The following is a 16706-nucleotide window of genomic DNA, read 5'->3' as shown; positions in this document are numbered from 1 at the left end:
TGTGTGAGACTTGACATCAGAAGAGTTACAGGGAGTGTTAAGTGGTGATGTCCCATCATTTCAGGTTGAGGGCATGAGGTAGGAATAAATATATTTAAATAGTGGAGAAGAGTGGTGTTAATTATTAATAATAATTTTGAATTTGTGAGTGTAGTGTTAGATGGTAGGGTATTTTGTTATTTTATTTTAATTTTCAAGCAAAATATAAGGGAGTTGTAATCCAGTCTAGTAGGTGGCGGTAATGCAACAAATTGGATGCCAACTGCCGTTTAAACTCATTGAAGAAGAAGAAGAAGAAGAAGAAGAAGAAGAAGAAGAAGTATCTCTATGACAACAGGCACAACTCCAATATCAAAGTTGCCGAAATGCCACATGCGTCCACTTATATCAATGCATTCTTAACAACCTAACCATTACGAAACGTCTATTCGATCAAATTAGCAATTCAAGTTTTTGTTGACCAAATTGACACTCTCTCAAATTGACCTCCATACAAAAATGTCTTACTTCGTGGTCTTTTTTTCTTGAACAGATATTAGGCAGAGTAAAACCTCTCGCTTCGCTTCTTTCTCTATGAAGAGGGTCACCTGTGGAATAAGCTGCGCAGATTCTGCCACCAGCGCGCGTGCACAGCACAGTGCACACAAGATGCACACGCAGAGTTGCACGCAGGTTCTTGTCTGTCTGGATTTCTCTTTTGTACCGTTAGATGGAGACAAATATCGATATTTCAGACGGTATATATACCGTAATAAAACATTTATGTTTTTAATCTTACAAAATGGCAATAGATTAGTCTACATTATTACTTACATAATATAGACCATATCATTATCAGTTTTTTCCCCAGCTTGGATCTCTTGTTTTCTCGACGTGCCTGTGTCTTTAAAACTGGACTGACCCTCAATCACATCACAGTCCCTCCCTCTCTTTTCAGCAATAACTCAACCAAAAGAAAATCAGCAAAACACAGTAACTGTGGCGTGCGATCCAACGACGTGTAATCTCATGTCTAGCGAATCTAAGGTTAACGAGAGAACATTCAAACTAACTTTCTATCGGGTGCGGAGTAACGAATTAACACGAAAAACAATCATTACAGTGGAATTGTTAAGTTGTTTTTGGACTTTCATTAAATAATTGGATGGAACTTCTGGATATAGCACAGTGCTGCGTTTACGATGAATGAAGGATATAATGTCTACTGACATTACTTACAGAAGATAAGGATTTTTTTTTTCGCAGGTGGATGAACTGGGTCGTCATTCTCAGCCCTCGTGTCATGTTGTACTACTCGAGCTGATATCATGTTGACAACTAGAACCATAAGAAAAAATGTGCACGAGTCTTCCGAAAACTGTATTCAGTCAGTGAAGTGTGGAGATAGCTTCTAATGGCCATTATAAGTCATACTTTAGAAATGATTTTGATTGGAAACTAATCATATAGTTTAGTAGACATTTTAGTAGAAGTTCCTACTCTATTCTCAGTGAACTACGTTATTTTTTTAAATGGTTGAACCAGTGGGTTTTGTGGAGGCTTGGAAAGCCCAGTTCCCAGAGTCAGATCCCCCAAACATGGAGCTGAAATCATTGGGGGATGTTGAGCAGGAGCTTGAGAAATGCAAGGTATCTATCAGGCAGCTGGAGTTTGAGGTGAACAAGGAGCGCTTTCGGATGATCTACCTGCAGACGTTACTGGCCAAGGAGAAGAAGGCTTATGATGGACAGAGATGGGGCATCAAGAGGATGTCCCTAATGAATATTGGAGACCAATCCAGTGTTTCAGACACCCAGAGGTCCCACTTAGATGAGCCTTCAGTGGAGGAGCAGTCGGGTGAGGCAGTCGACACAGGGAGGTGTAAACAGTATCCAGAGGGAGAGGTGGATGGGGTGTCTACCTCCAAACAGAGTTGTGGCTTCTCCCCGCACAGGCCTACAGTGGGCCCTCCAGACACAGATCTGGACAGGGACAGGGTAGGCATGGGCTCAGTTGCAGCACTGAGGTCCAACTTTGAGCGCATCAAAAGAGCCAACTCCCACACGGCTGGAGATGGGAAAGGGGTTGGATGGACAGAGAGACCCTTCTACGCGAACATGGAGTACCACCATGAGAGAGGCCTAGTGAAGGTCAATGACAGGGAGGTCTCAGACAAGATCAGCAACCTGGGCTGCCAGGCCATGCAAATGGAGCGGAAGAGGTCCCTGCACTCCCTGCCCGGGAACCTGTCCACTGCGACGGGGGAGATCTGCAAATCTGTCCTCAGAGGCAGATCCACAGATGGCGGTTGTGGCTACAATGGGCTGTATGATGATACAGAGGTGAACCCACATTTCTTCAAGGACAGTGTGATCCGTTCCAATGGAGGGAGACAGTCGGCAGACTGTCAGCCCTACACCAGTGTGTATGTCGGGGGGATGATGGGGGAGGGGAGGATCATCCACATCAGGGACCACAGTGTGGAGGAGGACTCCCACCTCACCTGGCCAATGCGCTCCTACTCACCTGGGAGTTTTGATGATGTTGGGGGCAGCTACACCCCAGACTGCAGCTCCAATGAGAACCTAACGTCCAGCGAGGAGGACTTCTCCTCTGGCCAGTCAAGTCATGTGTCACCAAGTCCCACCACCTATCATATGTACAGACCGAAGAGTCACTCTCCATCCCAGATTTCCCAGCAGTCCTTTGACAGCAGCAGCCCCCCCACCCCTTTGTCTCAGAAACGTCTGAAGCAGCAGGTGTTGGTATCCGAGGCCTCCATCGTGGGTGTTCGTAAAACAGGCCAGATCTGGCCCGATGATGGGAACTCCACTATGTCCAGTAGGACCTCGCATGACAACAGTCTCCATGGAGATCTGGGTAGGTCTGCAAAGCCATAGTCTCTGTCCTTTTGTACAAGAATTGTTAATGCACCCTAGTGCTCAATAACCACTGCCATTTCATATGTTTATTAAGATGCCTGTATTTGCCCTAACCTTGATCTCTCCTCATGCACAGATGTGCTTACAGTATATGTGCACCATATACAACATGTCAAAGGAAGGAATTATTTAGATGATAGTGTACTATGCATCTACCAATAAGTTTTCTATATGAATAAATTAAACCATTAGCATAGCCCAACCATTGCAAAGCACCCTATTGCTTGTGTGGTTATTTGTAGATTGTATGACTGTTTTCTTTTACTTTGTAAGCCTGTCCCCTTTTCCCCCCTTCTGCTCCCTTCTATTGAGTGGTGTAGTGCTCTTGGGAGATGCCCTGATTGAGACAGTGCGTGCCCTCAGGCTGCCCAGTCACTCGGCCCTGTCCACCCAGAATGTTTTTGTGTCCGCACACATCAGCGTTGTTGTCCTTGGCTAGAAGTAATTAACTTAAAGGGGCTTGTGTAGTGTGATTCATTTAGGGAGGCTCTTTGTTGGGGGTGGGGAGGAAAAGGGCTGATAACTCTCACTAAAAGGATGGAGGGCTCAAAGTGTGTCACATGGCTTCCCATCAAAATCTCAGGCCTCAGTGTTTCCTGTTGTGATGTGTGAACACAATAGGATAATCACTCATGCAGAGCATGTATTGACACTGCAACAATGTAGCAATGTTAAGTGGGATGGGGTGGTCTATCTAGGTGCTGCCAAGGACAGAGAAGAGAGTGAGAGTTCCTATGCAAAATATTTATTAAAGCTTTAATACATGAGAGGGTGTATGATTTGTCTATGATGGTGATTCAAATAACTAAATACATGTCTAAGTGAAAAGGGTTGACCCAATGCCACATATTACATGATTTCACTGAAGTCTTAACAGATGGTCTGTTGTAGTGAATCAGGGTCATTCGTTGCTAGGCTCAACAAATAAAAGCTATGAGAATTCATATGAGAAGAGCCGAAACATTGTTTGACGTTATTACAAAAAATACATGCTGTTTGGAGCAGATCTTCAGTAGCAATTGTTGAGAACAGGCTGTTGTTATGTAAGGTGATAGGCTGGAAACATTTTAAACCGAACATGCAATGAACAAGCAAATTGTCTGGGAAATAATCAGCAGGAGAACAGTAAGCCAGTGTGCGGCTCTTCTGACAGAAATACACATCCATGTGACCTGTGGTCAAATATTTAGCTTTTTGATATTGCAATAACAATATCATGGGTTGTTTTCTACATTGTCTCACCACATTAATGTTTCTTCACAATAACACCCATTTACCAATGCTGCTTGACCTGTAGGAAATGGGGAAACAGGCTATCAGATACAAAGATACATGTTTTGACAGAAGCCATAGGAAACAGGACAGTTAGCCTACTGTGATTGCTGCAGCTTGCTGGTTAAATGTTCAGCAGAAACAATGCTGCTGAGCCTGGCCCTGGAGTGGTGGTCTAAATGGCCATGCTGTTGAGGTAACGTTCCTGCTGCATGATCACTTCATGCAAACCGGGCTTTGTGGATTAATGGAAATCAGGATTTATTTTCTGATGTCGTAAGAACATTAGGCCTATTGCGCACATTGCTGGATCAGTGCTGTGGTAAGCAGTGCTTTTCAGGTGAGCATGACAATCCACTATTCTCTATTTTGGTCACTGATTTTGAGCGAGTATGGGAAAATCTGTTTTTCTGTTTTATCACAAAACTCTTTGCAGCATTCAATAAATTCCATTTAATCTGCTGAGTAAAGCTAGCTTATAATGTCAACGTTATAAAGGGCCACTGTGCTCCAGTTACATAAGCGTTCTGGTGACTATTTAGCTTTACAAAAATCAGAATCACTTTATTTGCCAAGTACATTTGCACACACCCGGAATTTGACTTAGTGAGTAGGTGCTGCCAGCAAAAGACAATATACAAACAGAATACAGACACAAAGTCAACATACAGATTATACAATATAAATACAGTAAACGTAAAGCTGATTTACCGTGAGGATATACAATTTACAGATATACACTGACTATACCAAACATTAGGAACACCATCTTAATATTGAGTTGCACCCCCCCTTTTGCCCTCAGTACAGCCTCAATTCGTCGGGGGATGGACTCTACAAGGTGTTGAAAGCATTCCACAGGGATGCTGGCCAGTGGCGGTCGGTGCATAAAAAAATTACAAAAATAAACATGTATGAGCATGGCCTTATTTCTAATACAGCATATTGGATGACTGTCATTCATATTCCATTCACCCAGCTCAATGTAACATCGATAGGTTTAGGCTACTACATGATACTCAAATTTTCCTATGCCCATCATGAGGTTGCTACAACCTAGCCTATGAATGAAAGTTTACCACGTAGGTGCACAGGTCGAGAGAATTTTGAGTAATCAAGGTGACAGACTGTGACACATTCAATACCGTCCTGTATCTAGCTGATATAGGGTGTAATCATTAGTCCAACAGTTGCAAATTAGAGTTTCTATTGGACAAATTCAGGTACGTTTATCCCCATTCCGTTTGCTTCCGTTTAAGAAAAAAAATGTCAACAGAATTGGAGGAATGAATACATCCCTGATCACACACAAACACAGTTCTCTTTCATAGCAGCCATATAAAAACAGCATGATCACTTTGCTTCTTGTATATATAATTCCGTCTCGCAACTATCTACGCGCGCTCCTCCTCTCACCTTTTCGCTTCTCTTGTAGACTTCAGTGCACAACACATCAGCTGTCTGTGACCAAGTGAAAAAACCTTTCAAAGACAAACCTTCATATCATGACTGCTAACCGCTACGCACAGCCTACATCGTTGTCACCACATAGTCAACATAGCTACTAGAACTAACGTGTTAGTAAACCCGCTACAATCATGCAGTACAGTGTACAGTCAGCAAGCAGTTTAGCAGTTACACCGGCGGGCCCCGGTGGTAATAAATTATTAAAACCAAAAGCTTACCTTAACTTGGAAGAGTTCCATTGTTGGATAGCCATAGTCAGTTAGTTAACATAGCATCCCTCTCTGTTTTGAGCCAGGTGTTTGAGTAGGCTAAACTAGCTAGCTGCATTCAGCTAGCTAAGTGAAAGTAAAAAAATAAAAAATACAACCAAATATAGCTAGCTCTCTCTCTGTCTCGCTTGTCCTTAATTTAGGAAGAAATTAATTTGTTAAAAACTGTTAAACTATTGTCTTTCTCTCTTTGAGTCAACTACTCACCACATTTTATACACTGCAGTGCTAGCTAGCTGTAGCTTATGCTTTCACTACTAGATTCATTCTCTGAACCTTTGATTGGGTGGACAACATGTCAGTTCATGCTGCAAGAGCTCTGATAGGTTGGAGGACGTCCTCTGGAACTTGTCATAATTACTGTGTAAGTCTATGGAAGGGGGTGAGAACCAAGAGCCTCCTAGGTTTTGACCTCCTAGGTCAGCATCCCGGAATCGCCTCTTCACTGTTGACGTTGAGACTGGTGTTTTGCGGGTACTATTTAATGAAGCTGCCAGTTGAGGACCTGTGAGGCGCCTGTTTCTCAAACTAGACACTCTAATGTATTTGTCCTCTTGCTCAGTTGTGCACCGGGGCTTCCCACTCCTCTTTCTATTCTGGTTAGAGCCAGTTTGCGCTGTTCTGTGAAGGGAGTAGTACACAGCGTTGCACGAGATCTTCAGTTTCTTGGCAATTTCTTGCATGGAATAGCCTTAATTTCTCAGAACAAGAATAGACTGACGATTTTCAGAAGAAAGTTATTTGTTTCTGGCCATTTTGAGCCTGTAATCGAACCCACAATTGCTGATGCTCCAGATACTCAACTAGTCTCAAGAAGGCCAGTTTTATTGCTTCTTTAATCAGCACACCAGTTTTCAGCTGTGCTAACATAATTGCAAAAGGGTTTTCTAATGATCAATTAGCCTTTTAAAATGATAAACTTGGATTAGCAAACACAATGTGCCATTGGAACACAGGACTGATGGTTGCTGATAATCAAAAAATAGATGGCATCATGAGGAAGGAAAATTATGTGGATATATTGAAGCAACATCTCAAGACATCAGTCAGGAAGTTAAATCTTGGTCGCAAATGGGTCTTCCAAATGGACAATGACCCAAAGCATACTTCCAAAGTTGTGGCAAAATGGCTTAAGGACAACAAAGTCAATGTATTGGAGTGGCCATTACAAAGCCCTGACCTCAATCCTATAGAACATTTGTGGGCAGAACTGAAAAAGCGCAAGGAGGTCTACAAACCTGACTCAGTTACACCAGCTCTGTCAGGAGGAATGGGCCAAAATTCACCCAACTTATTGTGGGAAGCTTGTGGAAGGCTACCTGAAACGTTTGACCCAAGTTAAACAATTTAAAGGCAATGCTACCAAATACTAATTGAGTGTATGTAAACTTCTGACCCACTGGGAATGTGATGAAAGAAATAAAAGCTGAAATAAATAATTCTCTCTACTATTATTCTGACATTTCACATTCTTAAAATAAAGTGGTGATCCTAACTGACATAAAACAGCAAATTTTTACTAGGATTAAATGTCAGGAATTGTGAAAAACTGAGTTTAAATGTATTTGGCTAAGGTGTATGTAAACTTCCGTCTTCAACTGTATATACTGTATATCTAAAAAGGATAAAAAATTATAGCACTCTCAAAGTCGCTTAGGTCACTTGTTTTGCCCATTCTAACGTTCAATCGAACAGTAACTGAATACCTTGATGCCTATCTGCCAGCATTATATAGCAACCCATGGCCACGTGACTCACTGTCTGTAGGAGCGATCCATTTTCGCTTATGGGGTACCTAATAAACTGTCCGGTGAGTGTATATATGCAGAGGAAGGGATGCTGCCGGTACAAATAAATAGTGTTGTGCAGAGGGTTTATATGTCCCTTTCAGATGGCAGTGGCTTCATTTGACTTAATTTCTCTGTGACTGCGTGAGCGGTGAACCAATCAAACACAGGGTGGCATTGACAGGTACCCTGCAGCCCTCCTAGTGTTTTACTACCTGGCATGGTGGCTGGCTCTGCCTGAGGAAGAGAGACAGCCCTGGCATTGGGTACAGTACTGACTGGCATAAATGGGCCTCTGTCCTTGCCACACTGATTCCACCAACCCTGCTTCTCCTCTTGCTTGTAATCATGGGAAAACAACCCATCTAAAATTGTCACATCTCTAAGGTCTCTTTTTCTTAGAATAGCACAGTAATAAGAGAATGAGCACAGTCTCTTGGTTTGTGGATATCTAGGCCAATTGTCAGTCCTGGCTTTGAATAGAGCTGCTGATTAGTTGCGTGGCTTAAAGGAGGCCACTTCTATGATGTCTTCTTTGCCATAGTTAATTATCACTATGACATTGACATAGACATGCCAGTGGCCAGGGCCTTTTCCTACTGTATGGCTCACAGAAATGTCTTATGGCTAATAATGAGTACATTATAAGATGGGCTACTGGGGCTTGTGTTGTTAGAATGTCTTCACTTTGAGTGAACCTCTGCCAGGCCAAGAATAGCCTCTGCTTAATATCAATTAGACAGGTCTGTATGTCTCCTTTGACACTAATGTGAAGCTTTCACTCAGTCTGTCTTGTAGTGATCCTATCTTTCTGAGTGTCTGGCCTCAGTCCAGGGCTGTATTTGTAATCACAGCAGGAGGCAGAGAGATGGTGGTGGCCCACCCTCCAGGTTAACGGTCCAATCATGAATCTTTCAGAGCTTGTGATGAAGCTCACACAGGCTGGTTTTTGTACCTGAATGTCAACATCCTCAGCTTTTAGTGGTTAAGGAAGCAAAAATAAATGGGCCTCTCCCTCCCCTTGAGTTTACATACAAGACACTTGTCTAAAGATTTAGATGATGTGGGGCCAGCACAGAAAAGGGACAGAGCTCTTGTGCACCCTGAGTGAGCTCTGTGTTTCGTGTCACCTGTCCTCCCAGGTGGTTGACTTGGTAAAATGGTGCAGTGGGAGTGTGCCTGGAGAGCTGGCAGGGAACAGAGCAGCAGGCCAGGGCCTTGCCAGCTGCAGTCTGTGGGAGCACAGGGACAAACACACCATTCATCTCTCAAATGAGCAGACCCTGTCCAGTTCAAGTTACACCAGCATAGGGGTAAATTGTTGGTCAGTAGCCTACTTGGCTCTATTTCAACGCTCAACCTTGAAATACTTTCAGATCTAACAGAACATGTACAGTCCTCTACATTATTTTAAGTGCAGTCGGCCTACTACAACCAGGTTTGAAAGTACTGGTGTCACCACAGGCTGTTTCCCATATACATATATTTTCTTACAGATAATGGTAGAAAGGCATGAGAAATGTTTGATATTTTGTCCCTCGCTCCAGGCTTCCCTCTTCGCTCTAATCCTCTCTTGTGCTCTGTCTCGCCCCTCTGGTCCCCTGGTCTTAGCTCCACTCCCAGGTCCTACTCAAAGGGCCCTCTGTGCTGCTGCCTGGCAAGCCAAGTGTTTATGGAATGTCTCAGCTGCTTGTGGGGTGTGGGGGGAACACAGCTAATGAAATGTAAAGTGCTGTGTGAGCTTAACTCTCCACAAACAGCCTGACCCCTGGGGCTTGTTAGACAATAATTAGTTTGTGGATATTGCTTCTGGCAGAACATACCTGGCTCCACGAGGGGACAAAAGGGGGCTTAGCCCCCTCAATTGAAACTTGTGCTCCCTCAGTTTGTTTTATGTCCCTATATAAAAATAGCACCCCCAAAAAATAATCCCCAGAATCTTTTCGCATGTCTATTTTCAAAGGATAAAGCTAACGTGCTGACCATCCGCACCAGATGTGATCAGAACATGCAGGTTGAAATATCAAAACACTAAACTCTGAACCAACTATATTAATTTGGGGACAGGTCAAAACACATATGAAACATTCACAAACATTTAGCTTGCTGTTGCTAGCTAATTTGTCCTGGGATATAAACATTGGGTTGTTATTTTACCTGAAATGCACAAGGTATTTTTTCTGGGTCTGTAAAATTGGGACCCATTTTGAGTCACACAAAATCGTGTGTTCTCTACTCTGACAATTAATCCACAAATAAAAGGGGGTAACCTAGTTAGTTTCTAGTAATCTCTCCTCCTTCAGTCTTCTTATTCTGTGGACTTTATATGGTGGTTGGCAACCAACTTTAAGGTGCATTACTGCAACCAACTGGACTGGAGTGTGGACCTCGTTCATCTTTCAATCACCCTCGTGAACCAAGTTCTATTTTAGCGCCTGGCTGCGCAGACGCTTGTTGACGCGCACGAGCAGTTAAGATGAAATGATTGAATAACATGTATGTGTACATTTACTTTCCAAAGCTAGCACATGCAACATGGGAGGTGTGGTCAGCATGTAAGAACATTAACAACTTCATAGTTAAGAACACTATAACAATATGGAAGAAAATGAAACGTATTCTACCATAACCAATATCACTCCCTAAAAACACAACCCTATGGAAAAATCCTTGAATAGCTTTTCAGAATTCACAGATTGGTCCCCATGGAAACTAAAGGCATAGAAACAGTAAATTACTTTGTAATAGGAAGTACATTTATTTCCATGACAGAATTAAAAAGCAATTTTGGAATGACCAATGTAGATATTTTCAAATACATGCAACTTAAAAGTTTCATACCAAGAAATGTCTATTTGAAATCTTTTGGACATCAGAGCAATCTTGCGGGAATCCGATTCGAGTCAGAAAATGATTTTCATATGATGGGTAAGATATACAAAACCTTGCAGAGAGCCTATCCAACTGACAATCTCTTAGAATTTTTTTTAAATGATTGGAACCAAGACTTAAAAATAACTAATATTGGCACACAGTGGAGGGAATGTTGGAACATAACTAGCAAAATTACATTTAACGAAGGCAGTCATGTCTTAAGTGTAAAACTAACAATGACTCAATAATCCATGCCTTCTGGGAATGCTATAAAGTTGAAATGTTATGGGCAGAGTTCGAAAGTTGTTTATCAGAAGTATTACAATGTAAATGTACTTTTAATGCATCTGTCTGCATATTTCAAGACATGGCATATGAGGGTACATTTCTTGTCCATCTTGAAAAAAAGTATACTTAAACTGGAAATCAACCAATCCTCCATCGTTAACACAATGGAAAGGTCAAATGCTTTATTATCTAAAAGTTGAAAGTGCGTGGGCGACATGTGGCGGAGAGTGATGTAGGCGGCAGCAACTTGTGGCGGCAGCGACGATGCCCCAAGCACCAGCAGAGATTTGGATATAATGACGAGATACCTATGTCTCCACCCTAATGATGGGATTCGTTTTCCACAGAGCATAACGGCGGGCTGCCAAGCTCCTGCCTATTCCACTCTTTGGATTGGCGGATACATCTTGTTATTTGAATACTTTTTTTGAATATATTCGTTGATGTCAACCGCCTGTTTTCAATGGAGAGATGCTATGCTACATGTCACGAATATGCATAGCCATCTCGAGACAACTCCGATATAAAGTGTTTTTTTCTCAAAGTTGCTGGGATGTCACGTGTCCTACTTATATCAGTACACTTGTAACAACCTAAGCATTATGAAACTTCTTCTATTCGATCAAATAAACCTCACATAGCAAATAAACCATTACATTTTCTGTTGACCAAATTCGACACTCATTGACCTCCATACAAAAACTCCCCCCTTGGTAAGTGAAAGAAACAACGCCACCTGCTGGAGAAGACAGATTTTTGGCCCAGTTGTCCCTCTCGCTTCGCCTCTTCCTCTCCAGCTCAAGCTAGCGCCGCATGCAGAGCCTTCCCCCTCTTCCACAAGCGCCGCCAGGATAATGGCCCCACAGCCCCCTCCACCTCCACTGTTCCTGACGATCTTGGAACAGAGGAGCCAGCCCAGGTTAGCCTAGAATCCTACCCTAGCTGCAGGTTTTCTGTCCAAAAACGTTAATTTAATAGCAACTGGTTCATAGGAAGAGTGGCTGGAATACTCGGTTACCGCAGATGCAGCATTTTGTTTCCCATGTCAAAAGTTCTGTGTTGGGTCCAATGCTAACACAGACAAGGCCTTTACCCAAGCTGGGTGTTCTAACTGGAAGCATGTTAATGATAGTACCAAGGGAATCGCTAGGCAGGCATCAAGTAAAGAGCATTTGATATGCCCTGTGGAAAGAAAAACAGGTTAGGGTATGGGTACTGAGGTGTCGACACTTGTTTTTGATGGGCAGCTGGCAAGAAATCGTGTCGGCGATTGTGGACATTATTGAGTTCCTTGTTTCAAACCAGCAACCACTGAGGGGGACATTGGACGCGATAGAGTCAAGAGGGGAGGGGGCAGTGGACTTTTTCTGTCTATAATGGAATATACTCTCCGAAAAGACAAGGAACTTGCCAAGGTGTTTAGCACCATACTCCACAATGCCACATACACATCATATGATATTCAAAATGAAATCATAGGGCTCATGAGTGAGATTGTCATTGGGAAAGCTACATGCGAGAACAAATGTTCCACTTTGACAAACGTGTTCAGTCAACACAGAGGAAGCATGCTACACCTGAGGAAAGCTCAACTAATCCAACTGGCATTTGAGGGAGATCTTACAAGAAGATTTCGGGGAGAATGGAATGATCGATGACTCAGGAAGTTCCACAGAGCATCGAGAAGATCGAAAAACGATCTAGCTGGTTGTTTTTTATACAAATCTTGCTTTAGTGTGAAGTGCGCTGTTCCTGGTGCTGATAGAGCGCAGCAGAGATTTCGCGCCAACCTGTTACTTCTTGATCAAAATAATTTGAGCTTTTATGTTCATTGTGGTGTAGCGTGATATAAGCAGAATTCAATATAATTCCAATGCAAGAACCCAAATTACACCCTTGGGTATAGCTACATATCGGAATGTTACATCATAGAAATAGATACATTCTATTATGTTTTTCTTGGTAGCCTATAGGTTTTCGTGGTTGTAAATGGAACTGTACGTATTGGAAACGTGCTGATGGTAGGCCGGCATTGATTATCTGGGTCAGTTGATTCACAGAAGTGTATTGTGCCATATCACAATGTGTTGCTGAACTCATGAGCACAGAGTGGCATGATTTTCCATGTTTGACCTATTTATTTGGCAAGACAGCTGTGCATGGCTGCATCTCACTGTAGTAGGCTATGTTTTGGTTATTTGGATCTCCATTCGCCTTTTGTTTAGTGCGTTTGTTTACTGTTACTGTAACTAGCCTACATATAGATTGTGTCATGCCTTTATCAGTCTGATAGGCCTACTACTTTGTAACGCTGTTTTGTTCTGTTCGCATTCGCAGTTGTCGGTATTCTAAGCCAAACTGCTGTTCAGTATTTTTGTTTGCATGCATGAATAACTAAGCGACTACTTTCAGCATTTAGTTTGCATTATTTTGTTTAGACAGCTGTGTGTACGGCTGCATTCACATAGGCTTTTTTAAAGAGGTGAATTACCCTATCTATCTTGTAGCCTATATTCATTACCAAAACGGACTTGCTTTAGTGTGTAGGGCGCTGTCCATTGTGCTGATACAGATTTCGTGCCAACCTGACTGTCACTTCAAAAGCACTCAATGATCTCCGAGTCTCAGCATTTGAACTTTGTTTATTGTGGTATAGCGTGATATAAGCAAAATTCTGCCCCCTTAGTCACTTTATCCTGGTTCTGGGTCTGTGGCAGACAACACTATTTCATGTATTTACTTTAACAAGATGTACTGTAGAACAAAGACTTATATCCACAAGCATGAGTCCTTAAGAAGATTCCTCCTGGAAGCTTAACTGCTATTCTAGACATTGCTCTGAAAGCACAATGTTAGTGAAGATTGTATAATTCATGATCTTTGCCCCCATTTCCTGTTTGTCCACAGTGCTCAGAGGAAAAGTCTCTAAACCTGGCCTTCAGTGTGTTTCACCTGACTGACCAACTCTTAAGAGACTGCCGAGGGTGGCAGGTAGCCTAGCGGTTAAGAGTGTTGGGCCAGTAACCGAAAGGTCGCTGGTTGGAATCCCCGAGTAGACTAGGTGAAAAATATGTCTGTGCCCTTGAGCAAGGCACTTAACCCTAATTGCTCCTGTAAGTTGCTCTGGGTAACTGCTAAAATGACAAAAAATCTAAAATGTCTCGTGGGTGCATCATCCGTCACTGTCGAGCATATAATAGAGAAAATAACTAGGTGTGTGTATCCGCAATCTGTTTTTGTTGTGGTCTATTTTGGAAAAGAGAAGATGGGACACAGGTGTTGAGATCTGAATAATTTATCCCTGATATTAGGGGAAAACACATTTGTGCCTTTTTTAGCTAGTATCACACCTTCACTGTATCAGCGTGCTTATGTGTGTGCATCCTGTAGATCACAGATTGGAACAATTATTGAGCCTTGATATTCTGTTACACAGAGCATTACTGTGACCATCCTGAGCTATTTCAACACACTGATTAGTAGGTGCGCTGGGCTGGGTGGCTGAGTTCTGACCTACACTGCTCAATGGCTGGTGCTAATTTTAGGCTGTCCCATAACAGATCTGAGCAGAGAGATGGTGGGCCTCACTACTCCTACTGGGCCTGTGGTCGGCCTCCCTCCCATTTCAACAAAGCACTTCAGATGTGCCAGAATGTGCTGATATTTGGTTGGCTCACGCTCTGCTGATTGCCAAAACACCCAGTCAGCTTCTTACAGGGCCGGTGTGCCCCCGCCCCTTCGCAAATGCCACATTTTCAGGCCTGGTTCTTTTCAACCTGGTGGGTGAAGCTCAATCAGAGAGAAACCAGATGTGCTGAAGTGACGTGACTGCAGTACTGAAAGATCCACTCCACCCAGCCCAGTCCTTCCTTGTTTAGCTGTGAGGGATGAAAATACCCCTTTGCAGTAGTGCGATTGAAGTGCAACTGTTTGTAGGCTGAGGATTAGTAAAGTGGATTGTTATTGATAAACCATTACACCATTATAGTTTTCTATGTGTCTTATATTTAGCGAGTAGAGCTATAGCGGTCATACACGTTTGATGGTAAAAGCCATTATCACACCTGTATTCTCTCTGTTAGCTGACAGCTGTCTCCCCAGTGACCACACAATCCGGATGAAAATCCATTAGTGGAGGCAGAATGTGGCCAAACCACTTAACAGCATCACACGTTGGCATCTTCAATGTTGATATTTTTTTTTTTTAAGGTGCCATATCTCCTCTAATCTATAAACGTGCAGACTGAGGCGACAGCGAGACTGTCATTGTGATACACGCAATACTAAAGTTATTATTCCTGGACCATAATGTCCCAAATAATCAGTCTTAAAGGGAATACTGTGTTAGCCCTGTCTTTGGAGGATCGATTAACATTTGTGTCTCATTTTTGACAGGTTTTTATCTCAATTCTGTTTGTCAATTGAGAGGAATTGGTGGTCTCTGTTTTATTCATTGCGTTAGTGTGTGTCCAGATGGGCCAAGCTGGGTCTCTACAGGCTGTCACTCTGAACCATTTCCTCCTTAAGTTATTTCCAGAATGACCGCCCAGTTAATCTTTCTTTCCATAGAAATATTTACTGTGTCCTCTAGCCAATGCAGTGAAGTGTGACAGTGCGTTGATGCATGCATCACATGGAGACTCTTAACATCATTCAGCACCAACACAGTCAAGCTCTCCGTCTTAATCCAAAGGAGAAAGACAATGGCCTGGAAACTATCCTTCAAGACAAGTTATTTTTTTAGGAGTGCATTCATATGTAAAGGATATCCTGTATTCCACTGAAACGGACTGTTTGAACCCTGCCCTCTAAGCAAGGTCACATCTGTTGTGAGGTTGAATTGTTGTGTTTACGATTCTTTGGATTTATCCTGGTAACACATGTCATTCCCCACCTCTGGATCATAGTCAGTTCATCTATATACACGAAGTGTACAAAACATTAGGAACACCTTCCTAATTTTGAATTCCACCCCCGTTTGCCCACAGAACAGCCTCAATTCGTCGGGGCATGGACTCTACAAGTTGTTGAAAGCATTCCACAGGGATGCTGGCCCATGTTGACTCCAATGCTTCCTACAGTTTTGTCAAGTTGGCTGGATGTCCTTTGGGTGGTGGACCATTCTTGATACACACAGGAAACTGTTGAGTGTGAAAAACCCAGCAGCGTTGCAGTTCTTGACACACTTAAACCGATGCACCTGGCACCTACTACCATACTCCGTTCAAAGGCACTTAAATCTTTTGTCTTGCCCATTCACCCTCTGAATGGCACACATACACAATCCATGTTTCAATTGTGTCAAGGCTTAAACATCCTTCTTTAATCTGTCTTCTCATCTACACTGATTTGAAGTGGATTTAACAAGTGACATCAATAAGGGATCACAGCTTTCACCTGGATTCACCTGGTCCGTCTATAGTGCCTTCACAAAGTATTCATACCCCTTGACTTATTCCACATTTGGTTGTGTTACAGCCTGAAATCAAAATGGATTAAATATATTATTTTTCTCATCCATCTACACACAATACCCCATAATGACAAAGTGAAAACATGTTTTTAGAAATTTTTGCAATTTGAATGAAAATGAAATACAGAAATATCTCATTTACATAAGTATTCACACCCCTGAGTCAATACTTTGTAGAAACACCTTTGGCAGCTATTACAGCTGTGAGTCTTTCTGGGTAAGTCTCTAAGAGCTTTCCACACCTGGATTGTGCAACATTTGCCAATTTTTATTATTTTCAAAATTCTTCAAGCTCTGTCCAATTGGTTGTTGATCATTGCTAGACAACCATTTTCAGGTCTTGCCATAGATTTTC

The 16706-nt window shown here is 42.5% G+C and overlaps 1 protein-coding gene across 2 annotated transcripts in view; it reads left to right on the top strand.

Annotated features, from left to right (window-relative positions):
- The first annotated feature begins 944 nt into the window (after nucleotides 1-944).
- The window catches only part of LOC121550201 (breakpoint cluster region protein), a 45223-nt gene continuing 29461 nt past the window's right edge, over nucleotides 945-16706 (top strand). For both annotated transcript variants that reach the window (XM_041862347.2, XM_041862346.2), the window contains exon 1: nucleotides 945-2859. In XM_041862347.2, coding sequence (XP_041718281.1) covers nucleotides 1512-2859 — 1348 coding nt within the window. In that variant the 5' untranslated portion in view covers nucleotides 945-1511. The remainder of the gene's footprint in view (nucleotides 2860-16706) is intronic.

This window comes from Coregonus clupeaformis, chromosome 18 (assembly GCF_020615455.1).
Source record: "Coregonus clupeaformis isolate EN_2021a chromosome 18, ASM2061545v1, whole genome shotgun sequence".
In the NCBI taxonomy this organism is placed as follows: Eukaryota; Metazoa; Chordata; class Actinopteri; order Salmoniformes; family Salmonidae; genus Coregonus; species Coregonus clupeaformis.
This window is presented reverse-complemented; position numbering and strand designations above follow the sequence as displayed.